General features: G+C 41.5%; 1 protein-coding gene across 1 annotated transcript in view; it reads left to right on the top strand.

The window, feature by feature from the left end:
* Positions 1-25,888, top strand: part of SPTBN1 (spectrin beta, non-erythrocytic 1) — a 132,609-nt gene that overhangs the window by 24,363 nt on the left and 82,358 nt on the right. The window contains exon 2 of the mRNA XM_042789265.1: positions 15,707-15,903. Coding sequence (XP_042645199.1) covers positions 15,756-15,903 — 148 coding nt within the window. The 5' untranslated portion in view covers positions 15,707-15,755. The remainder of the gene's footprint in view (positions 1-15,706; positions 15,904-25,888) is intronic.

Raw genomic sequence — 25,888 nt, 5'->3', positions numbered from 1 at the left:
GCAAATGTTGGCTTGCCATCCTTCGTGAGGTAAAATGGAACTTTTCTGTACCTGTCATTTCTTAATGTTAATTTTGCCATCTGAATTCCCTGGGCTGGAAGGGGAAGTTGGGTGAACCCCACCAGCGTGCTGTCTTCAGTGTCTCTTTACCCATGTTTGGTACAGAGACGGGGTGGCTGCCTGTGGCATAGGTGACATCTGTCACACCAGCCAGTTGATGAACGGAGGCAAACCCTGTAGTTGTCTAGTCCGTGCTTGTGTACATAGAGATTTAAATATTTTTTTTAAAACTTTTATTGAATCAGAAGTACAGTTGTGGCTGGTAAAGTCTATTTCAGAGCTGTAGGAAAGACTTAATCTCTATAGACCTTTTTCCAACTCTGCATTTACCAGATCTGCTTTTTTCAGATGAGAACTGAGTGTCTAAATCTGTAATGAGGCCATGACCTTCATACAGTCTGTTGCGTAAGCCACATCATTGGAAAGGATGAAATAATTTTTCAGGAAGAGTTTATCAGCGGCTGTGGCCTGTGGGAAAGGTGAAGGGAAATGTCAGGTTATCTGACCAAGTCAAGATGTGCTTTGGGCAAGGAGGGGAGGGAGCCTGGCTACTTCTTGCTTGACAGTGCTGGGGCAGAAATGCCAGTGGTCACATGCATTCATTTGCAGAGATGCAACCTTTTCTGGTAATTTATTCTCTTGTAAATTCTTGGGAAAATAACCAAGTGAATGTACCTTGTTTTGCCATTTTATGCTGGTGGAAAGAAAGCACTCATGATGTAATTTGAAATGGCAAAACCATTACACGTCAGTTATGAAAAATGCCAGTGATTTTCTTGTGTTTTTACTTCCATAGTGTTTACTGTCAGCTGCAGTACTTTGCACACTCCAAATATTTTATAGAATAAATTGAATGAACCAAGGTTCAGAAATCTGGCTGGGACTGGGTTACTTTTGTAGGCAGCTTAACCTGAGTATTGGCCTCAGTGAGGGTTGGGCATCTGTATAACACTGGGGAAACAATGGTCCCCACAGATGTTGTTTGCCAGTAAATAGGGGGAAAAAAAAAAAAGGTGAAAATGATTAGATATTTAGAACAGTATCTTTGGGATGATGAGATATTTTATCATGAATTCTAAATGCTGGGGATTTGGCATGATGTGTCAGGTTTAGTTTTTGGGACATGAAGTAAGAATGAAGTAGTCTGATTGCATTTGAAAGTTGCCAGATAATGAAAACAACAGCCAAGATCTTATTTAAATATGAAATGAATATCAAGTGGCATTTATGTAACTATGAAGAGAGATTGTTATTGAGAGGAGACAAGTGGAGATCACAAGTTACTGCTTTTTGAAGGAGGAATTCTAGAATATTCTTCAAGGATAGCAAGCATAGTTGTCTTTTTAAAAACTCAGAAAAGCAAACAGGTGATAGAAACAATATGTAAGATACTGTCCAGTGGATAGAGTTCCATAAATCTTCAACATCTGTACCTAATTACTTAGCTTCTCTGGATTTTTTTTTTTTCCTGTAGTGCACATTTCTCCCTATGAACTAATAGGACATAATAATAAAATCTTGGGTGTTTGCCAGCACAAACAGGGTTTTGGCTAACTTTTAGAGTGTTTGTGGAAGTAGAAAAGCAATGCAGCTGTTGGGTTGGGTACGTGCCAACTGAGGATCTATTTCACAGACCAAAAACTCAAATCAGAATGAAATAATATTCAGATATTCTACATATTGTTGATTTATGCAGGTTTTTCTTCATCTTCTGCTGCTGTGTGTTGTGAGTCTGTGGTATTTGTAGGCAGGTTTTGGGCTTTGCACCTGGTAACTAGTTGAAACTGAGTGAGCGCAGAAGAAATACCATGTGTTTGCTTATGTTCTTTTCCCGAGTGCTTCAGGAGATGGGGTTTGAGACCTTACTGTGAAAATACTTTGTGCAATAGTGCTGTTTCCCTGTGAAGTCAATGCAAAGAACCATAAAGCTCTTAGACCAAATTACTGTTCTATTTTTCTGCTGCCGCATAGCTGTTTCCATTCTTTGGGTATACAGAGCTAGCAAAGCTGCTGTATGCAAATGAAGCTATATTTACATGTTGCCAGAAGCTGTTTATAATGAAGTGCCAATAACAATAGTTAAATATTTTGAAAAAGCTAAATGTCATGGGTTTGTTTATTTGCCTGTTTTACTTAGAGTACTTAGAACCGTGAATAACATGCACCTCGGAGGATAGTACCTTTCGGTCTGGGCACTGCTCGGGGAGCCAGCGTGCGTGTCCCCAGGGAGCAGAGGGTGCTGCGAGCCCTTTTCCTGTCCCCGATGCCTGGGAAAGGTCCTTTGTGGGTTGTGTACCTGAGGTTTGAGCTGGCTGGGGGTCGCATCAGCGCAGCCGCAGTGCAGCTGTCCTGGGTACAGCTTCCTGGGCTGGAGGGGCTGCACTCACCAGGAGCAACGTCTTGGGGGTAGCCAGACAGTGACTAACACGAAGCCAGGGCCTTGCAGAGTCCTTCAAGTAAATACTGCTTTTTATGAAGTCATTTACTGGGCTTTTCTCATGCTGTTGCTAAGTATGAGTACTGCTGTGAAGTTTTGGGGAAGAATATTCTGGTGGTCCTTTTAAAGCAGCTGAGGCAACTTGGGCAACTGCAGGAGTGCCAGCCCTTCTCACAGAAAATGCAGAAGTGTACAGGACAGTATTCTAAGTATTAGCAAGCTGATAGGAGAAACCTGGAAAGAGTCATCTCTAGATCACGTATAAAATAACTATCTTGCATGAAGCAGCATGTAAGTATGTGCAGTAAGATACCTACACACACAAGAAACCCCAAGACTTAACAGTAGTTGGAACATCAAATAACCAAAATAATGACCCAGGTTATTTAAGATGTAGCTTTTTGGGGCTTCTGCCCCATATCTATCATCATATTTCCCAGGGTTTTATATTCTGGCTTGTGTTCTTTTTCCTCCCAGGATGCATCTCAAATGCTTTGGTCATGAATGCCCTGAATAACAAATTGACTTAATTTAGATGGCATTAAGGCTCTTTAACCCATTTCAAAGGGCAGGGATGCACTGAAGACCTACAGGCATGCATTTAAATTAAGCCAATAATGATATATATTTCTTTTCCTTGCCTGAAAACGCCTGACTATTTTATCTATGCATCAGATGAAAGTTTAAGGGGAAAGGTTTCTGTTAGTCTTGTCGGGAGTTGGCCAAAAAAATGTGAAGAATGTCGAAAAGAATTGACAGCTGGTGTCCATTTAAAACTTCAGTGTGGGCAAATGCAGGCAGTATGCTTAGTTTTACCTGTTGTCTTCCTCTGGTTAGTACCCACTAACCCACTAAAGGTTAGTTTAGGAGTGAAGAGACAAGTTTGGATGTGGTGTTCTTAATTCTTCTGCCAAGAGGCTAATGAGTGGATGATGTGTGTTTTGTTTCCTCTGGGGAGGATGAGACACATTTCCTCCTCTTTGGGAACCAGCGGCTCAAGCTGTGTTTGGTTACTTGAACCAGAAAACTTGTTGGCCTGGTGGAATCATGCTGTGCACTGTCTAACTTGGTGCTTTGCTCATATGACTGCTGACATTTTCCTCTCTTACTGGGGAAGAATTGATTTTCAAACAGCTTTCAGCCACGTTTCCGGTTTTGCATGGTCAAAAATGTGCATGTGCACAAAGAGGACCTCGTCTCTCGGAGGGGAAAGGGCTGCAGAGTTTGGGAGTGGAGTCCTGTGGTCAGTGCTGCCGCAGCTGTGGGCGTCAGGTTTGTGCTCGCTGGGCTCTGTGCGTGTGTCGGCGCTTGTGCCGGCGAGGGTTATGCCAGTGATAACATGATTCCCCTGAAGCGGAGACACGTGTGTCCTCAGCATGCTCTCTCCTTGTCCAAGGCCTTGCTGGGGGCACCTGTCAGCCCAGTATCTTGGTGTAAAAACATTGTAGGCTCTTTGTAAAGGGAGAAGGAAAAATCCTGAAGTCAGAGAGAAATACTTTAAGGATTATACAGGACTCTGCCCCTCTTCAGTGGGAAGGTATCAGAGGAGATACTTGTTTCAGAGGCATCACATACAGATGTGCTGGGGCAGTGCCCGCCCTTCTCAGCTCATCACTGGTGGCCCCACTGACCACCTTGCATTGAAACTGTTGCAGTTTGTGCTAATTTGCAGAACAATTTCTAACTTGTATGTTCTCAGATGGAGTATTTAATATCAAACTGCTCTGTTCTGTTTCTCAGTTCACTTCCCAAAGATTTCTGAATTCAGAGAAATGCTGGAATTCCCTAAGCAACAGTTACGTATTGTCTTTACATAGTCTCACCAAAGCAAAAGTTGTCCCATTCTGTAAGTAATTCTGGTTTTATTTTCATTAAAGAAATAACAGCTAGAATCCATATGGTACCTATAACATATTCCAGTGCTGCACTAAGTTTGGCCATCAAGAGGCAAACCTTGCGTGATCTTGGCTGTGACTTGGGTTTCAACATCTGAAGGTAACACTCATTCTGGAGCTGTCTTTGAGCCTCTTTTGGGACCACCATATTGTCCAAAACCAAATTCTTTACTAGGTCAGTTCTTTGTCTAGACCTTATTGAGCTGATTAAATGTCTTTGGTTAAAGCAGAGCTAGCTCAGCTAGAGAGGTCTCAGGAACCTCTGGTTCCTGGACCAAGTGCCGATGTGAGAGCAGATAGATCATCTCAGCATTGCCATGGAGTAACTAGTGCTGTCTTACGTCTCTTCTTAATGAGAGTCACTGGTATCTGGACTTGGGGTTGCTCCTTCGTCGGTTGGTGCTGGAGCTTAGTGTGCTGCTGAAAGCAGCTGCTGCTTCAGCTGTGTTGCCTGCTGTTGCCTTACGAAGTGTGTTAGCAAATCTTTCCCCATTCCCGCCTCCAGAATCGGGTTTTTGTTGTTTTGTGTTTGTTTGTTTGCTAATTCAAAATCTGCTGACTGTGTAGCAGGTTGTTTCTTCCAGGCTGGCCCTTTAAATTGCTTCCATGCTCTGCCTGCCTGGCTGTGAAATATTGCAGATAAACAAAGCCCAGAACAAAAGCCTACACAACAAAACATCCTTTTCTCCCTAGGCGTCGCCCTGGGTGCGGTTTCCCACCGCTGCTCTGCAGTTTGGAGGCAGAGCCAAAACTGCTCAGTCTCATTCTTCCTGCCCTGGAAGTTGTCATCAGGTGGCCTCCCCCTGAGCAGCACCTCTGAGGAGGGAGGAGGCCGTCTGTCTGTCCTGAATTGCTCTTCGTTGGCTGAGAGCGATGGAGCCTTTTCCTGCCCTTAAATAAGAAGCTCAGAGGAGGTTTGTCTAGGTGTGAAGAAGTATATCTTGATATTACTCCTTGGTTTTGTGTCCTCTCCTTCCTAGGCACACCCAGACCGCCAGAGCTGTGAGTGTGCTCAGCCTCCCACGGCTGCATCTTGTTCTGGCTGTGCCTCATCTCAGCATTGCGGCACGACCCTGGTGGGCGTCGCATCCTCCTCCCTCTGGGGAGGAAACCGGGAGCTCACGGGGACCCAGGGAAGCAAAAATGGCACAGAGCCCAGGCAGAGCCTCTGGTTCACTCCTCCTTACGTACATGTTGAATGTATGTTGATTGGGCTGGGGCCTGTGCGTTGCCCTCTTTCTACCCAGCAAGTAAGCCTGCATGTACATCCAAATTTTCTCTTGGGGCCTGGTAACCAGGTCCTATAGGCTTCTTTCTTACTCTACCTTGAAGTCGCTGTTCTACCCTGTTACATTGTCATTTTGTTCCAGTTTATCAAACACGTCTCAATGCTTGACGTGTTACTTTGGTCAAAAAGTAATTTTTTGCTGTACCCCTCTTTTATTCTGTGCCTGTTAGCTTTATAGTGTTCCAGTAGCTGGGCGGCAGCACTGGGAAATAGCATTTTGTAGCCTCTGTACAGACTGTATCCTTGGTCTGTGCTCCTGACCTCTGGTGGTTCCATTCGCAAAGTTGACTGTGCGTTTATTAACTGTCAAAGAAGCTAAAAGATATATTAATAGCAAGGCTAGGAAGGGTGGGGCATGGAAATGGAATATAGAAGTGCAAGAAAGAGGCAGCAGTTGGCTGTCTGTATCCTCAGGCCTGTTTATTTGGCAGCCCTCCTCCTCCTGTAAGGAGGTCAGAGCTATCGCATCTCAGGTTCCCGGAGAGAGACTGCTGGAGGAGGAATGTGCTAGCGGATGCAAGTGTGTCAATCCACTCTAGCCAACCTTGAGTTAGGTTTTGCATTCACACGTAGCAAAGGCCTGCTCAGCTATTCTCTCACTGTAAATGTAATTCTGGGCCATTTCTTTGGTATAAGATCTTGTCAGTAGGAGTGAGAAGTGAGGCAGAAAACTCTGGTTCCAGCTTTATGATTGAAGATGATAAGTTGTACAGCATCTCTAGTCCCTCTCCCATCCCCAGAAACTCAGCTGTAGCTCTCTTAATTGGAATTAATGTAAGAGATGTAAACCTATATCCATAAATTACATGGTCACCCATAGGCAATCACAGTATTTATTGAACAATCAAGTGACTTCTGAGTTTTTCACAGTTTTTCCTAAGGAATATTTCGTTTGAGGCTACAGGCTAGCTGGAAACTTTCTGTGATGCCTCTCGACAGCCTGTGCTGGGCACTGCTGGTTTGGTGAAGCATTAGTTTGGGAGCACTATCAAAATAACCAGCGATGTTGCTGAAGGCATTCAGGTTGTCTGCCAAGTTAGGGTCATGGCTAGGGTTAAGATGTTAAGGTTTTTCTGCTGTTCCCCGAGCACAAACAGTGATGCCATCATCCAAAGAACCAAATGTCTAGCAGACTTAAGGCAGCAGGACCATCTTTGTTTTCAGTCCTTTACTGACACACAGCTGGTTTCCAAAGTTCAGCACTCTGTTTCTTGTAAGCTGGGTCATGAGAGAGTAGAGACCAGAAAATGGGAAACTCCTTTCTGAGGGTTGGAACTCTGCTCTGCATGAGCACTTTAAAAATACTAAAAAAGACTTTTTGTTTTGTTCCGCTGAAGAAAAATGTTAATACTACTGTAGACAATTCCCTATATTTTCACATTCTTTTAGTGAAGGTCAACCCACAGATAGCTTCTAGAACATGGTAATACTAAATATTGTCCTTTAAATTCTCAGTGACTGCAGAAAGAATTTTTTTGATACTTTCTTTGGAAGCCTGTTGATAATTATTGAAGTCTGTCAGCTTTCCTTCCTGCCAGACCATGAGGCAAGATGGTCCCAGGTGCCCTCCACCAGCTTAAAGACCCAGCACATTCATCCACAAGTACTTTCAGATGGACTTTTTAGAGGTTTTTGGAAAGTGCACCTTGGCCTTGCTCCATGATCAGGATTGAGAAGGGTCAAATGCAGAGGCTTTTAACAATGTTACAAGGTTGTTTGAAATCTGAATGTTCCTTTGAAACAATATCTCATCTTCATGGCATGGCTCTGTAAAAATCTGCCAGGGTAAGTATCCATTCATAAATAAAGACACAGACATATTTTCACTTCCTTGTCTCTTCTGTTGTAAGCATGAAACATCTGAATTGTGCTAAAGCTAAAGTCTGTAGCAGAATGAATGTTATCTTGACAGTGAGAGCCTACATAAGAAAGGTCCTTCCCGTAATTCCAGAAGGGACTGAGTTGACTTGACACTGTCCAGAATATAATCCCTGATTTTGCTGCTAATTTTTCACTTTTCAGGTGCAAAGAGACAAGCTGCATTTGCTTTTGGCTGGTCAAGCACCAGAACAAGCCTGCAAAGTTTGAATGGCAAATTTTTTAAAAGTTATGAACTAGCACTTGACTTTTACTTCATGGGAATATTTTCATTGGGCCTAGGCTTTGTAAAAGGTACCTTCTGGATGGGTTGCCCTACACAGAAATTAAGCTTTTTCTATTAAGTGGGATATAGAAGTTAACAAATGATAGATGCAGGAATAGAGGTGGGGGGAGAAACTGTAGAGCAGAGCTGATGAGCTGGTCCCCCAGGTTTTTTTCCAGCTAAGCCATTTGCTTAGCAAGACACTCCCAGATATCCTAGTAATTAAAGGCTGCCTTTAACAGACTTAGGAAAGACCCTATAAAGGTGATGAAAGTGTTTTTTAAAAGCAATTGATGTTGACTTCGAGCTGCACAAATTGAAATCTATGGGAATGTCTTTATTGACTAAATTAGAAGCAGCAAATAGGATGATGGGTTTTGGAAAATGCCTGGTTGATGTTTCACAAAACAGAGTTTTTGGATGTTGGGTTACGTATCTTCTGGCCACATTGGATATGAAGTTGGCTTGTGAGATTGAGTTAAGCTGTATTTAATCCATGGACCTCACTTAAGCAGCCCTGGGCTAGCTTGTGACGTACTTATTTGAGCTGAACCTTACTCTTAGAAAACTACTAAATTGCATTTAGCCCTGACTCAGCTTGTATAAACCTTGCCCAGCAGTGATCATTGAAGGAAAACCCTAAGTACATGAGGAAAGAGGTTGAGTACTCTGTGTTTAGCTTAAAAACTGAAAAAGGAGTTTGTATTCTTTACGCATGGGGCTAGCACTCACAGTATGTGGAGTTGTATTAACACAGACCTTATGTGTGTTACGTGCCTCTGTGTGTAGCTTGGCGCAGATTGTGCCACATCCAGTCTCTAGATCCCCATTGACTTTCCCTTTCAGTAGAGACAAGGAATATCGCTTACTAGAAGCGTGCTAATGGCTGATTGAGAGCCCTCCCCGCTTTCCTCCCCTTAGCAGCTTGACAAAATGTGTTTTACATTCTTCAAGTGATGAGGGGAAAAGGAAGGGCAGTCTCAGAAGGGATTTGATGCTTACTCCACCCTTAAGTGTTATGTGTGGTAATGTTCAGTCCTGCTTGATTTTTGTACTCATCTTCATTAACTTTGTTCAAAAAACTGCCACTTTCTACCTAAAATGTCTCAGGTTTTTTTCTGGTTTAGTCTTTTCATGGTTTGTATATAGTTGGTGGAGGGGCCTGGGCTTCTCTAGAGCATGGTTCAGAGGCAATATCTCATCTGGGATGCTCCACAGGGAAATGAAGGAACCTAGAGAGGCTGGACCCCCCCCCAACTCCTCTTATGTGTCTGATCTTGGCTGAAACCAATATGAAGCCTCCCTGCTGCCCTCTTTGTAGTTTTAGGAGGCTTTTCAAATAATGTTGGCACTTTACGGGTTGCATCCTCATCTGGATGGAGCTACCTTAGATTACAGAGGACAAATTTGGACACAATTTATTCTAGAGTCTTCAGAAAAAAATGTTGGAATCCAGATTTTTTGGGTAAAGGATGAGAAACTGGGTGAAATTTTGTAGCTTTAAAAGTGGAGAGAATCAGACTAGAAGATTTTAATGATCCTTGTTGGAACTGAAAGGTTTGAAATACAGATTTGTTTCAGGTTTACTAAATAACTTTTTTTCAGTCATTTTTAGTTCCTCTGTGCTCTTGGCTGGGACGCTGGGTGCTTAGTTGTAAGCACTGCATTTGCTGAACCACTTTGAATCTTTGTCCTGTTCATTGCACGTGTTGGTCACGAGTGTGTAACAGTCACCCCTGCTGAAAACACTTGGGTTTCCAGTACAGTGAGCTGTATTTTTGTTTACAGTGAACAGCGCAAATGCTTTTTGATGTTGTTTCAATGCTTATGTAATATGTACCAGTCTCCCAGCTAGAGTGTGATATCCTGGGGACCTCAGAAGAAAAATAAGAGCCTGTAAACCACTCTTAACTCCCTGGTTGCTGGCTTTCAAATGATGGGTTATCTGAGATGTGGGAAGTAAACCTCACTCATGAAGGATGAGCTGCGCATGATTTTCATGACCTTTGCACGCTTTTCCAGCCTGTGTTGGGAATAAAGAGGTTTCAGTCTTGCTTTGTTGGTGCATTCCTGAAGCGTCTGTGCCCTACAGGCTGATTGTGGCGTTTGACTCCCCGGCACAGCCTGCCCGCCCCGTTCCTGTGACCTTTCAGAGTGCTTTCAGCTCTCGGCCTCCACGTCCCAGAGCATGGACAGCCGGAGGAGTTGGCGCCAGAAAGTGGGTTGATTCAGGAAGCAAGTGGGAAAGCGGAGACAAAATACGTGGAGCACTCTTGGGTTGGAAAATGCAGAAACAGCATGGTTCTGTTCGTTGAAGGAAAGATGGGATTGGGAGCCAGACCCTGCACGCAGAAGAGAGAGAGAGGATATTGAAGGTCAAGGCAGTTAAAGCCTTGCCATATTAATACTTTCATTATTGTACAGTTGGTTTAGCAGCTGAAACAACAAGCCGAAATGTAAGCAACTGTGTTGGCCACGCTGCCTTGTCAGGCCAGGGGAAGCTTCTTTCTCTAAAGACTGTGATGCAGTTCTGTAACACGAAGGAGTGGTCTCTGGGCTGAGCATGGAGGCAGGCTGGAAACCAGCCCCAGAGACTTCAGGTTAAGTGGGTAGAATTGAGACATGCATTTTCTAGTTTTTCTAACCTTTACACACAGGACTTTACTTTCTCAATTCAGGTGTTCTGTAGAGCTCTGAGTTTCTGACTAGTATTTTTTAAATACTTGCAGAATTTGACTTGGGGGTGTGTGTTTGAATATTTATGTTGTATTACCTATAGCCTTGACCTTCTCCAAAGGTGTCCTTATTGACCTGTGATCAGGCCAGTTTCCTTCCTGGGGAAGCTAAGGTGAGAATCTACCCTGATCGGGAGACAAGATATGACTGGATGCTGTGAGCTCAGAAGAATTTCCATTCTCCAGCAGAAATATGGATTTAAAAAGACATTGGAAAAAATAATAAATACCTGTTGTACTGCTTTTAGGAGGGAACTGTATATTGCTCAGAATAAATGCAAAATTCCATTACATCTTAACTAGATTTTCCTCCTTTTAATAATAATAATAATTACTCTAAAGTGAATTTGTTGCTAAAGAGCTGGACTAATTACCTTGGTCCGAGTCCTCAGTAGGAGAGAAGCAGTACAGACTGAGAGTGAAAGTATCCGGAGATGGAAGTCCTGCAAAAAGGGTAATTGAATTTATTTCTGTGCGTGTCTAGCCTTGGTTTCAGAGAGGGCTACCAGAAAGGAGGCGGTCTGTAATTTTGGTTTCTTTGATGGTACATATCTGATATGTGGGTAATGGAGAGAGACCATTGTCTTTACTACAGTGGTTGTGCTCATGCTTGTCTTTGAACCCATGTGGTCTAGTAACCTAGAGATGGAAGTGTCTGTATCCCATTTTCAGTCCTCTCAGCCAGTCATATACAATTTATCTTAACTGTCAGAAAAACTGCAGTAGGTTGAACTGTGCATTAGCCAGGGAATAGTCTATTTACGTAAGTAATGAGACCGTTTGGGGATTGCTGTTCAAAATATATTTTCTTCAATCATAACACCATAAAAACCTCTTCACAATCCTTAGATAGTAAAAGTAACATGAAACTACAGCTTAGGATGTTTCATGGAAGAATAGTAACTCTTGAAAAAACAATGTTTACTTTAAAGATAAATGTAACTATTAGGAAGTAATTCCAGATGTGTGGTTATGGCAGAATTTTAGTGATTACAGTCTTAGCCTGTTTAGTGAATTACATTATTGCATTTAAAAGTAGCCAATGAATTTTTTTTTTTAAATTAATTCATTCTTCAGATGGTCTGAATAAAACTGTTTATTTTCTGTTATCTGAGAAACAAACAGAGCAGAATCTGGTTTATTTATGAAAGTAAATACAAAAGGTCTGACCCCTGGATATTGCCTTTGAAAACTGTCTGAGAAAATGCTCTTCCTGGTAGCTGATTCTTTCTTCGAGCCATTTCTTCTTTTTGAAGATAATGCCAACCTCCTCCCCCCTCAAATTATGCAATATATTATAAAGAATGCTTTGAAATGAAATGGTTTGATCTCCCTACTCTCATGAGATCTTCTAGTATTGTATCAACTGCAGAAAGCGATAGAGCGTTATGTTTTATCATTGAAGACAGAAGTTCTCCAATCTGCAAAGCCTTTATTTGCCTGTCGGGGTGGGTCTATGCTGTGTGTTTTGGGCACTGGAGCAGTTGTGTGCTGTTTATTAGTTCACCTCGTGCTTGCTTATCCCTGTAATTGCGTGCTGATGTCTTCAAGGCCCAGGTGCACACAGCACTGGCATGTAAGTTTAGGAGGACATGGACTAGCTGAGAAATCCCAATACCTGTTTTAAGCCCTATATAAAGGCCACTTAGAGTCAGTGTCTGAATTGTGAGTGGTAACCAACTTGGGCTCTGCCATTTCTAAAGTGTCTTATTATCAATATGCTTGTGTTTATCAAATTCTGAGAATGGATCGGCTTAGTCCTCTCTGTTAAGACTGCTCAGGATGTTGACAGCTCAAATTCATGTTACATTTGGCTCTCCACAGAAAACATTGTTCCTTTATTAGATTGGTATTTCAGCTTAAAGCCAGGCCAGGATGTTTAAATTACAAAGCTTGTTCCTGCTGGAACACAGGCTTTCTTCTGTCCCTGAGTTTTCTGCTTGTGCTACATATTCTATAGTAATTTCTTGCAAGAGTGTTAGTGGGTGCTTTGCGCATGAGTGCAGACTGCTGCAGTAAGCTAATGGTACACAATACAACTGTCTCCTGCGTTGTGCTGACTACACAGTCAATAAAACAAATCTGTACTCACAAAGTACTTGTTGAAATCACCCAGCGGTGGAGGTCTGACCGAATAAAATTATGGTATTGAGCAGCAGTTAGTGCAAGTAGCATGTCAGGCTTAAAAGAAATATGTAAATGTATGCCTGTTCTATGTATGTGTATGCTATATACACACAGATTTTCAGCACATGTCTTCTAAGTACAGGGGTAATTTTATGGATGACAGATTACACTTGAGCTCATTAATAGTGAACTCTGCTACATTAAGAGCTCCAGAAAAATTCTCATCCTTTTTTTCCCTGTTACTCTCTGGACGGTTGCAGACAGTGCTGGTGTTTCTGTTTGTCAAATAGAGACATCCATGACTTAGAACCAGGATTTGCTGTTGTAGCTCAGCCCATCTTCAGGACCTCCATTTCTGTAGTAAGAAGCTGGGAGGTTTCTGCTGGAGCTTGTGTTTATCTTCCCTCCCTGATCCCAAAGGCACCAGGGAGTTGTGCTGGACCGAAGCTGCAGTAGGAATCTTAAGAAAAATTGCTTTTTAGCACAGGTTTAAGGCAGTGTTGCACATTACGTAGCTGAGTCTTTCTTTGAAAGAAGGCAGCACAGCTTATTTCAGTTTGGATTGAATTGTGTTATCCTCACCTCACCACAGAAGTGCTCTGCTGGAAAATACTTATTTTTATCACTGGAGCACATGTCTGCTACCCCTCTCTGCTGTCCCCATGTTGTTGAGCCGCATCGCAGAAAAGGGGGCTTGATGTCAGCCAGTGAAAGAGGCGCTGCTTTTATCTTCATTTCTACAGAATCAGAACAAGGATGTGTTTCCCAGACCTATATGTGTAGGATAATAGGCCCTTTTCATGCTCAATTTAGCTTTATCTGGGGTAGACTTTGCTTGTGTAATGCTCAGGAAACGTAAAAGAACTGATAAAGCACAAGTTATAGTTTAATTTATTCTGGATCCAGTTATGTGTACATCTAAACAGAGATGATACGGAAATAAATGAGATCTGATGGCTTGTAGCATCTATACTGAATTAGCATGTTGCTGCATCCTGGTTTTAGGGTCACTGCTTTTATTTTTATAGTTTGAGCTGCTACTTTGCAGTGGCATACCTCCTCCTCTTCACTGAGCACTGATGAATACAGAAAGCTGAAAAGATTGAAACTGATGCTGTAGAACAGTCTGATTCCACTCATTTATACCATGGTTACTCCATGGATTTAACTGGAATTAAATCTTATTTCTGTCTTTGTACAGAAGTCAATGGGAGGCTTTTGTCTAGGCCTGTTACTGGATGAGGATCAGCTGGTGAATGCTGTGCAGAAATGTTTGGGGTGGGATTTAATCCTTTCCCCCATCTTTGTTCCATCCTTTTGTTTGTTTGTAGTGTCAGAATCCATCTGGCTGAGGAAGGACCCATCCGTCCCCAGAGCTCCTTGCTGGAAAATGTCAGCCTAGGCATGTGCAACAAAGGAGTTATCATTTTAAAGACCTTTTCCAGAGCAAGTTTTTTTCATATTTTTTCAGTCTGTTGGCAGCTTACCATAACTAAAGCGATTTCTTCCCACCTTTTGTGAAGGTTGAATTGCTCACAAACAGGCTTTGGTAGCAGCTGCTTATGTAACAGCCTTGAGTGCAGCTCGTTTCCCATTTCTCTGCAAAAAGAAGGGATTATTTTGCAAGTAGCTATATTGGAAGCCTTCTCATCTATGTTGGGGAATAGGGGAAAATCAACACGGCCTTTTCATCCTCAGACCATCTGGAAAATTCATGCCTCGGAGTGTGTGAGCAGTGACGGTAAATGTGTTGTTTTTCCCCTGTGAGCTCGACTGATGTCAGGTGCAGGATATCCATGGTTTTGGGATGGAATGTGGTCCTGTTAAAGACATGCCCTAGACTGTCCCGTGGGGAGATGATGCTGTGCTGTCCCTGCTCCCCAGCGTCAGTAGGTGGCACCAGGTGGCCTCCTAAGGCTTCCCGTAATATGACCGTTTAGCTCAAAACCCTGTCATGCCCCCCTTCTCAAATATTTAGCTGCATTTTTTATAATGATCTTGTTTTTATAAAGGTGAATTGTGTGTTTGCTCTTCAGGGTCAGCCCTTGGTTGTCTCTGAGCACTGACTTTGGAGGGAATGGGCTAAAAAGGATGCAACGCAGCTGCTGCTTCACGCCCCTGTGATGGGGGGAGATTTGGACCAACGCTTCCAGGCCAGCGGCTGTTCCTGCAGGGTTCACAGTCTCTAGTTTAGCAGCGGTTTATAACCTCCCTCCTCTTCCCTTAGAGGAGGTGTTAGCCTCTTATATTTAGTGCTGATAAGTACATGCAAATTCCGCCTAGAAAATGGTATGAATATGCCAACAGTATCCGACTGCCTGAAAGAGGAGAACCTCATGTACAGAGTTGCGTTGGTGGGCTACCATTCTGTTGCTAGGGAGAGTTCAAAGCAATGCATCAGTTAGTTGTTTTTATCTGGATTAGTTCAGAAATGAATTCCCAGCACCCATCACAAAGTCAGCATTTGCATGTGAAGAAAGAAATGTTTCTTCAGATCTATGTTAAAAGGCTTCTGCTGGTCAAATGCTTATGTGACTTCTGAAGCATTTGGATTTTCTCCATCAGAATTTGCACCATTTTGTGAAGATGTTGAGGTCATCTTTGCACTTCAGGTTTTTCTTAGCTGAGTTATCCAAGGCTCCATATGCTTTAGCCAACATTCACAGATTTATAAAACTGACAGGCTGCTTTTGAAAATAACAATTGTGAAAGTATCTTACTGCACCGTTTCATACATGTTCCACTTTGTGTGGAGTTGGACATCACAGTTCTGCATATGTGTATGCAGCAAAGCTACTGGTGTGAAATCTTGCTTTTGTGAAGTCTTTAATTTTTTAAGAAGACTTGGAGCATTCAGTTGCTTTCTGAAAAACTGGTTGGTGTTTAACCTGTTCTTGAGTTTGTATCCAGGCTTCGAGTAAAAGTCATTGATTTATGAAACCAGAAGTCTTGAGCTTGAATTTTACTACTTCCAATATATGTATATTGTCTAAATTAGTATTATGTGGTTTTGTTTTACAGAGGTTTTTAAGAAGAATCTGATGGTGAGAATAGATTAAGACGACTCAGGATGACGACAACAGTAGCGACAGATTACGACAATATTGAAATCCAACAGCAGTATAGCGATGTCAACAACCGCTGGGATGTCGATGACTGGGACAATGAAAATAGTTCTGCTCGACTGTTTGAACGATCCCGCATCAAGGCCCTAGCTGGTAAGCATGCATCACATGAGCAAACTCTGATGCTGTACGTATGTGTTAGTATGAGATACCGTCCGTCTTCAGTGTCTGCACCTTGGCAGCAAACTCGAGCAGAAACTTTCTTGAAGTCAAGTGCAGTTTGACCGAACAATTTTTGAGATTTTGTTCATTGACATCAGTGAGGCATGATGGTCTCATGTTGCTTTGCAGGATGTGCTCATACATAACGCTTTGCAAACACTTGGCTGTTCAGATTTACTAGGAAGAGTACTTTGGTGTAATCATAGGAGAGCAGAAATTTTATCTGTGATAGGGATTTTTTTTGTTTTTATTTCTGTTGGGTTTTTTTGGTTTGTTTTGTTTTGTTTTTTTTTTTTTTTTGTTAGAAGATTGTACCGACCACATCATTGGCCTCATCAGATATTAACCATTTTGGCTGTGTGTTCAAATTGTTCTGACTGGGTTTTTGTGACTGATAGTGATGTTGGGTTTCCAGATTTGGAAAAAATCGGAAGGATAACAAAATTCTTCTTCAAAACATCTTCATTTGGAGGTGTTCGGAACACCTCATCTGTGCTGAAATGGAGGAATGTGGTAGGTCGGAATAGTTGTCATTTAGTAAACAATGCTGAAACTACAAATTTTTCTGAAGAAGCAGAGCTTCTGAAATACATGCTGTCTTCTGCTGAATTATATTCTCATTAGAAGAGACATGAAATTTGACTTGGCATCTTTTTTGGTTTAAAACATTTGATTACTGCGTATTAAAGGTTCTACTTTAACCAAATTTGTTTAAGCAGCAAGGAGATTATGTCATGTCCTCTCAGCTCTGAGGCATTGCCCTGCAAAGCAATTTTTATGCATTCTGTAAATGATTTCCTGACTCTTATGGTAGCATGCCCACATTCCTGACCTCTGAACAAAATGCCTCAATAGCGTGGGACATACTGTAAGCATGGAGAACAGCTCAAAATGTGCTAGGCTTTCTGCTAGTGAAATTTTTAGTTACAAGGACAGTTTTAAACCCAACACTTTATAATGTGTTGAAACAGGTTTATTAAATTAACTGTACTGAGACAAAGGTATCATCTGTTCCATTTGTGATTCCGATGAGACTGACTCTGGAGCGCAGCGTGCCCTTTCTCCTCTTGATGCCGGTTGTGGGAGTGCATTAGATGCAGAACACCTTTACGTGTCAGGCACAGGGCAGGATCAGGTTTGGAGCTGAGCAACAGGGGAATCAAGTAGTTGAGGCAGGTGGGCAGAGAGCAGATCATGTAACTCTTACTGAGGATAGTAATCGTATCAACTTAATGGAACTGCTCGCAGAAAGGAAGAGTGTTAAATTTTGTTATCTTTAGAAGACTTTTAATTACAGCCGTTCTCATTACAGTGTGCGTTTGAAATTGCAGGTAAAATGCCTGGCCTGGAACGGGGCTGTGCTAGGTCAGGCCAGAAGCAGCCTGACTGATGCCTGTGGTGATGGATTGGTGGTAGACAAAAAGAACCTTGACTTGCATTTTTGTATAGTTTGATATTGTTTGAGGAAGAAACTGTATTACTCCTGACACATTAGTGGTTGTGGGTTATATTATATTCCTGGGGTGAGAAATGCTTTTAGTAGAAAGCTCATTAGTCACATTTGGGTCCCAGATCTAGCCTTTACTGAAGTTGCCTGTTCCACTTTTATGGCAAGCAGAGCTCCCCACCTGAGTAATGAATAATAAACATGAAACTCTTATTTCAAGGATAAGTAATGTAAGGAAAGTACTTGAATTATTTAGATAGCCTAAACCAAATATCAATGTCAAGGCAAATAATTTTGCTGAAGATTCAATTCAGAGGTATATTTAAACATTTCCCCAGAGTATGATGCATGTATTTTCCTTCTTAATAAGCATTACTCATAGTTATTTTCCTTTGATACATTTCATACCTGTAATTCTCTACTGTTAGCGTTGAGAATGCTGCATGCTGCCAAAACTTGGTGTAGCATGCTGCACTGCTTGAAAACCTAATCATGATGGAGGGAGAGAGGAATGAGGAGGGGTTTGTATTGCAAATCCAACGTTTATAGTTAGAGGCTGAGCCATGGTACTCCTGGCACCGTTCAATGTATATTTTCAGATACGCTGTCTGGTATATAATCTTCCCTTGCATCTCTTCAGAAAGGCACTTCCAGGTTTTTAACAGCTGCAGCCTGGAGCTGGGATAGCAATAATCTCTGTCATTGTATGCTTTAAATTGAGACAGGCTCTTTCTGGAAAGGTGTACTCTAATTCAGCTGCTTGTCACAGGATCAGACATGATAATCACTGTGAAAGCCTGTGGCTGGTAGTGCAGACAAAGCCACACTGGGTGATATCAGGAGGCCCTTCTGGGCTCTAATGTATTGGAGAAAAGCTCAGTTAAAGCAGGTATGATATAATAATAGTAGAAAAGCACTATAGTCAGCACAGCAGCTGATAACCGATATTATTGAAGTGGTCTGCATACTGTGAAAACCAGAATGCCAAGGATTGTTTCAGTTTAATACAAATAAACCATCTGGGAACTCAGCTTTCAATCAGAATCCAGATTTGAAGGGATATGCAACCAGATTGGTTGTCATTCATGTTGAACTAACTCACTCTGCAACTGATATGAGAAGCAGGTAACTGATCCCTACTTGGTCAAGTAAGAGATCCAGCTGTAAGAAATCATCTTTCACCTGTCCTTGTTCTCTGTGGTTCTTTGGAAGGTCTTGCTGGAAGACCAAGTAATTCTACCTGCTCTGTAGAAGCCAAAAAGATATCAAGTTTGTGCAAAATTCTTCATTCACAAATCCTCAAGTGTTGGATTTCGTCTGTCAAGGACCATTAGCTAACAAGATTTTCTGTGCACTGCCTCTGTGCATTGAGCTTTTATGAAAGCCTTAAGAAACAGTTCAGTTCAGCAGAATTTTTCACACATTCAGATGTACCATGCTCACCGTCTCAGATGCTGTTTTCAGGTAGTATGAGAATTGTCACCTCTAAAACTTTCCGTTTCTTCAGTTAGCTAATTCAATATTAAAAAATGCTTGGCTAAAGTTACTTGCTTTTCTGCTCATTTGTATTTTGCCCTTTTGTCCTCTGGGTTCACCTGAGTGACCAGAATGTCTGTGGCTCGGCTGTCTGGCATATGGATTAAAAACAGTTTCAAAGTTTATGAAATAAAAGGCATATTTTCTTAGCACAGGGCAGGTAAAGCTGCACATTCCTTTTTCAGCTCCACCTGAGTGACTGTGCATAGGTCAGGACACTTGATAGTGTTTCTCATCACCATGTTCATGAACCTTGGCAGGGGAATACAGAGAAGGAGACCACACTTGTGCAGCTTTCCTTAGTTGTCCCTATTGCACAAAAAGAATCTGGGCTTGTAATTCATGCCAGGAACTTAAATTCTCCCAGACGCAAAAGGGGAAAATCATTAAAAATGGTTACTGAAGTTACACAATTGAAAATACTGTCTTTTTAACATAGTGGAATACCCCTTTCTTAAGGGTAGAAAAGAGAAAACTTGCAGTGCTAGGTACCATATGTGGGGCTAGTTAGCCCTTTTGGCCATGATATTTGAGCCATTCCCCCACAGTTGTGGTGTAAAAAGTCATCAGAACACCACCCCCCCACCCCCCAAAAAAAGCATAAAGCAAGATCCCTCTCATTGTAGTACATTTAAAGTATCACTCAGCCGCTTGTCCCTGCCGTCTGGCAGATCTCGCATGGTAAAGTTCCTACTGTTTCCCTCTGAGTATACACTAAAGATAGAAAAAATCTGCATGGTCAGAAAGAAGTTTCAGGCCTCAAGTCAATAAAAAAGGGCAAAATACAATGATTTAGAGCTTGACAGAATAAAGCTTTAGTTTTTTACTGGCTTAGAAAGAGCATACTGAGAATAATGTCTTGCAGTACATTTCATGAATATCTAGTACCTGGGCTATCTGGGACTTGGAAACCAGTACCCTCATTTTAATCCCAGCAAGTGGTTAAGGAAGGAGAACTCAGCTGTATATTGATGCTTGTAAATCAGGTTTGAAGGGCATGTGAAGGATTCACTTGACATTAAACAGTAATAAAAACCTTACAGCAGTGAAACTGCAGATGCATCTTCTCAGTGCTGGCAGGGCAGTGGTGGTTATTAGTCCATGGTTTTGTTTAGCAGCCAAGGGCCTAATGCAGATTTACTCAGGTGAGCATGAAAAGGCTTATTTTAAAAAAGTCTTATTTTGCTCAGATAAAAGCTGATGGAATTATTTCAACAAAAGCTTTTCCAAATGTTGACCTCACATAATGTTTTCCTTCTGGATTTTCCTTCTGGAACAATTTCTTAGCTGTAGTTCCTAAGCTGCAGTACTGTACCAGGAAAGGTAGGAGGCTGGTGAGAAAAACAGGAGTATCATTTTGCGTGTTCTGTGTCATGCAAGCATCAAGGGAGAGACCACGGCAACAGAAAAGCTGCTGTGCTTACGCGTGTCACCTGCAGTGCTGGCGGTGACTACTGACGAGCACTGTGCTCTTATCAGAAAACAAGAAAAAGCTTAGCCCATCTGTCACTGTTGATTAACGTGCTAGCTTTTAAAGTTGCTGCTGGAGAACTTTCTAGAGCAAGTAGCAAAAATCAGACAATAAATAAGATCTTATTCCTAGCGGTTTTGTTTTTAAAGATCATCAATAGGCTCACCTGAAAAGAAGCATTACATAAATAAACCTCTCAAGTAAATGTGAACAACTTGTATTCAGTGATGTCCCATCACAAATGTAGTTTGGTGCAGAGTTCATTTGTATTTCATTGCTATAGTAACGTGATTTTTGGTATCAGTTATGCATAATTTGAGGGTTCGTGCTCTCTTTAGAATCAAACCAGTAGTCTGCAAACTATGTAGAGGTGTAAGTCAGATTTTTTGTAGTCTGATTAGATACCAGATCCATGATCCCTTGTAGCATCCTGAATATGGAGCCAAGTTTCTGTAAAAAAAAAAAAAAAAAAAAAAAAAAAAAGAGAGTACTGCTGAATGTAACTTTGGAGCTTTCTGGAATCATGCATGCTTGTCTGCTTCATGGGTAGTATTTATGATTACTTAGTAACAGAGTGGTGCATGAAAGCGATTGCGTCCTGGTGAATAACTGTAATCTAGCACACACTACTCCGGCAAGACAAGTGGAGCTGGAAAAGTAGGCTTTTTGCTTCTTTGGGGAGGGAGCAGGAAAGGAGCAGCTGCTGGCAGCCCTGCTCTGGGAAGTCTGACAGCTGCGGTCATTCTACATCTCCGATTAAATTCTTTCAAGACTAAGCAATATTGAGTTGGACATATACATGGGAGAGCCCAGCATCTTGCCAGCAAATGAACCTGTATTGATCAGTCTTTACATCTTTGAATTCCTGTGCATTAGGCTCCTGGACTGGAATACAGGTACCATATCTGCTTCTCATAATTTCCTGTTGAGAACTCCAGACATACACCAGTCCATATACACAAAGGGCCAACTCTGTGCTTGGACAGCAATTCAGCAGTTTAGCAAAATAAGGTACAAGAGAATTCCATGCTGTAGTTAAGAAGTGATTAAATATAAAAACCCATCTGTACCTAGAAGAAGATGATGGAAACCCAATATATGTATGCTGAATCTGTGTGCATGTGTGTATGCATATCTGCTTTTAGGATGTTACCAATGAAATACCTGTGCAGATAACCGTGGAAGCAGGTAAATCTACTTTATCATACCTAGGTATTAGACACATTGGCACTGTGCTTACTTCCATAGCGTGCTTCTGTTCTTGTGCTGATTTTAGGTGAGAACTATGCCTTAATGCCCAGACTGGCACAGCACAGCGCTCTCCTGTCTGTTTTAGTTTTCATCATCCATTCATCACCATGGCACCAGGAAAGAGTGAAAGCCCCAGGGGAAGTGCTTTTGGCTGCCCACAATGCTGAGATGAGCGAGCTGCAGGGCTGTGCATCAGCTGAAGCAGGGAGAGGCAAGCCCAGCAAGGAGAGGCAGGGTTTGTGATTGGGGCTAAAATGCTCTGGCTGCACCGGCTGCTCAAGGAAAGGAAAAACACTCACTGTGGGATACCCTCCATGCAGTTAGAGAGAGCTAAGCCAGGCACAATAGTAGAGCTGGGATAAAATCACTCAGAAGTTAGTGATTTAGGAGGACACCTACCAGACAGGTTCTTGGCTAGTATAAATGGGCATTCTCCCTTGGCTTCTGTGGGACCATGCAGACTTGCACCAGCTGGGGGTCTGACCCATAGTGGCCCATCATGGGAAACCTGAAGACTGAAATGACTATCGTGTTCTTTGCTGTTGGAATCATTTTTTTTTAAGGATATTTAATACAGAGAAACCATGGGACCTTTCATCGAAATAACGAGATTGTTTATAGATATTTTGCCAAGTTGTCTTAATGGAAAGGATTTCTTGTTTATAGAAAGTCCATGCCAATAACGGCAGTGTTTTGTTTTGTTTTGTTTTTTTCCTTTTAAATTATGACTTCTATCAGGGATGAGCTTGGCTGTAGATGCATTTCAAAATCTAGCCATGAGCCTGTAGTTTAAAAGAAGTCTTTCCACAAAAAATGCATATGCAGAAGAGAATGTTCTCATCTCATGTCTTCAGCATCTAACTAGCGATGCTTCTGTATTAATTTTATTTATTCAGCCAAAACTGCAATGTGCCTTGCATTTACCCTTCTATTTGTTGCTTGGTTACTGCATGAAAGCACTCCCTGAAGTATAAATAATGTCTAGCAGAGCATATTGCAAAGTGAAATTCAATACAAGATTAAAAAAATGTTTACTAATTTCTGTTAACCTTGGAGCTCTTCTAATGGGGAAAGATTAGTGATGAAATCATTCTCTCAGATCAGAGCTTTGATTCTTATCTTGAGGTAATATCCTGGAGAGATATAAACCAAGATTGCCTTGAGATGAATTGCCTTGATGGGGAAGAGGCAAAAAGAACAGGAATAAGGATGAGGACCAGACAAGTAGAGAGGATGATGAAAATCCACTTCCAGGTTCCACTTTTTTTTTTAAGTTTCTGGCATTCTTCAGCCATGGACAGTATTTGTACATATGTGTGTGTAATGTAGTATTATAGTTATTCTGTAGATTATATAAAAATGAAATGTGGTTTGCTCTGCAATAACAACTTCACGAGTTTCAGACAGTTAGTACTTCTCAGTAGATCATTAAGCTTTTTTGCAGAGATAGGCAATTCCCAGATGGGGAAATTTTGTGGGTGAGATTCAATAGAAGAAGGTTTTTGAAAATAAAGAGATGTCTTTTATGTTGGCTTTTAGAAGTGAGGCTTTCAGCCCATGTTTCTGCATCTAGTATATTTAAACAAACAAACTTCCAACAATTTTTTTTCTAACATTTTCCTTCTTCATTTTGAATGAAGTACAGGATCAGTGCAAGCCTGTACTACCTTGTCTTTTCTGGAACTTTACTGCTTAGGTATAATAGGATCTAAAATTCTGTAGGGAGCCTGATTAACTTCAGGGGTTTCTAATTTAGGGGCTCGGTCTCCTCCAGTTACAGACCTGACAAAACGGACAGGTACTTGTATACTCCTCTTGCCTAAACTGACCACATGTGAATGTGACTAGTCACAACTGGGATGTGTTTGTGACCATTAATGCAGTTTATATGCTTTCTTTTCTAGCTATGTGAAGCAGGGGAAATAGTAGAAGTAAATACTCTGGTTAATGGAGATTTGTAAAGATCAGTGTGTTCTGCTTGTTGTTTTCACCTGATTTCCGTTTTGCTCAGGAGTAGCAGGAGATTGAATTTTCATGCCTCAGTGACCGTGGTGTAGCAACAGTGCATCTTCTGTGTTCATGGTCAAATTGGAAAAAAAGAAAAAACAGTGCAAAAGGAAGAAAAGAAAAAAGAGGGTGGGAATCTCTCTCTTTCTCTTACCTACATATAAGCATAGATGCAATTCAGTTAGAAGAGGAGAGGAGGGAGTGAGAGGCAATGAAAATAATTCCAGTTTCTGAAAAAGTATATTTAAACCCATAAAGAAAAGCTTTCTGGATGAAAATCAAGAAGTGTTTTCATGCCAAAATTTCACAGAAAACTAGTATGCTAAGTGTGTACCTGTATACCATGCTTGATTTTAACAGACTTTTAAAGGATTATTCATCTAAGTCAGGGAACAAGCCCAAGTGCATTTTGTGGGTCACACACAAAACCTGTGAATATAGTTCTTACAGTTTTTCAGGGATGGCTTCCCTACTTCAGTGAGTTCAGAAGCTATGAGAAGCAGTGCAGTTCAGAAGAACCTTTCTGGACTGCAATACATACCAACACAAAGGGTAATTTCTTCCAAACATCAGTGCCTCGAGTCGCTCTTTTCTGTAGGCTCTCCTGGCAAGTGTTCCACTGTTGTAGTTAGCAAGGACACGCTGTTAAAGAAGTCATGTCAACTTTCCTGTTAATCTGGGACTTGTGTAAACTGAAACCTGAAACCAGGTGGAACTGACCCAGTTTCAGTAATAAATTGATATTATGGCCTGATTTGTGAAAAGATTCCCAAAGGTTTCATACTGCTTCGGTCTCGGATGTCACAACCTAAAGGTTCATCTGGAGCCCAAAGCTGGTTTGTGCCTGAGACTTGGCATGGACCTGTTGGAAGGCTGGCCTTGACATGGCAAAAGGAGAACATGTGAACAAACCCTTCTGTAATAAAAATCCGTGTCTCTTGCTTTTTAACCTGACCCTTTCCTTTGCTTTTTGATTGCATTGGCTCTCCCAAGCCCACGGGTCACAGAGAATATAGCTGGAAGGGACTCAAAGGACCAAATGCCTTGGGATTTGCCACTGACCTGAAATCCTCTTCAAACAGAAAAATTAAAATAGTTTTTGAAATGGAAATGTTACTTAAGAGAAGATCTCGTGTTTTGTTCGTATTTATTTCACCTTCTTCTGAGACAGTTGCGAAGTATTGCAGGAAATGGCAGGTTTATAAGGTGAATGGTTTTGTTCCCACTAATACCTGCAGGACAGGTAATTAAGTTGGCACAGTGATTTCTGCTTAGTGTGTGGGCTGCTTCTCTCTGTGTTCCAGCATTGTAGATCTAAACCGGAGGGAAAACAGTTAACTCTTCAGGATTAATGTTATGCAAACTGTCAAATATGATAAAAATAACTATTTCCTATTACATTCTAGAACAATCTAAACCAAAACCCATCTTTCCTTACTGTATTGCATATGCAGGAGGAGATTCTAGTTTTGCTGTGTAGATGGGGGGTATCAGCGTGATCATGTGTTTTCAGTTCTTAACTGTGGTTCTGAGGGTATGTGTAAGAACTTTACCCTCTTTCAGGGAAAAAAGCAAATGTTCTGTGATTTCTGTGTCATTTTAGATTAATAAATCATCCTTTTTATCTTGTAATTTTTTTCTAGTTAGTCACCAACTAGAGAATTTACAAGAGCAAATAAGAGTAAAGAGGAAAGACAAGGGTGATGATTAACCAGATTTGTAATTATTGTAAGCTCTGGCGTGCTTTCTGCTTCCCATTAGAAAGATAATTGTCTTTCATGGAGTTGTAAAATCGCATCTTTATTTCAGGACACAACAATACAAAGCATGCATTTGTTTTATGGTACCCAGGGAATGTTTTGTGCATTGCTATCTTGATTTCTCACATACACATTAGGTGAATATATTTTCAGGGTGAGTCTGGTTTGGACACGGAGTGCACAGCCCGTGCTATCTTCATTGTTGACCCAGTAAAACCAGCCAATATTGGTTGGCTTTATTGGTGGAAGATAGTGTAGTTTGATGGGGAATTTGTAGCTATTCCAATTCTACCAAGGCTGTGTGAATAATATTAATACTGCATGCTTACCATTTATTTTCTGGAGAAGTTATGTACTGGATCCTTGGAATTTCTTGAGAGTTTTTTGTGCTGTTTTGAAGAAAATGCTAAGACTTTTCTTGAGGGATTTCTTTTGGCTGAGAAA

Source organism: Tyto alba, unplaced genomic scaffold (genome assembly GCF_018691265.1).
Source record: "Tyto alba isolate M040663 unplaced genomic scaffold, T.alba_DEE_v4.0 Super-Scaffold_16, whole genome shotgun sequence".
Taxonomy (NCBI): Eukaryota; Metazoa; Chordata; class Aves; order Strigiformes; family Tytonidae; genus Tyto; species Tyto alba.
The sequence above is the reverse complement of the archived record's forward strand: the minus strand, read 5'-3'. Positions and strand labels throughout refer to the sequence as shown.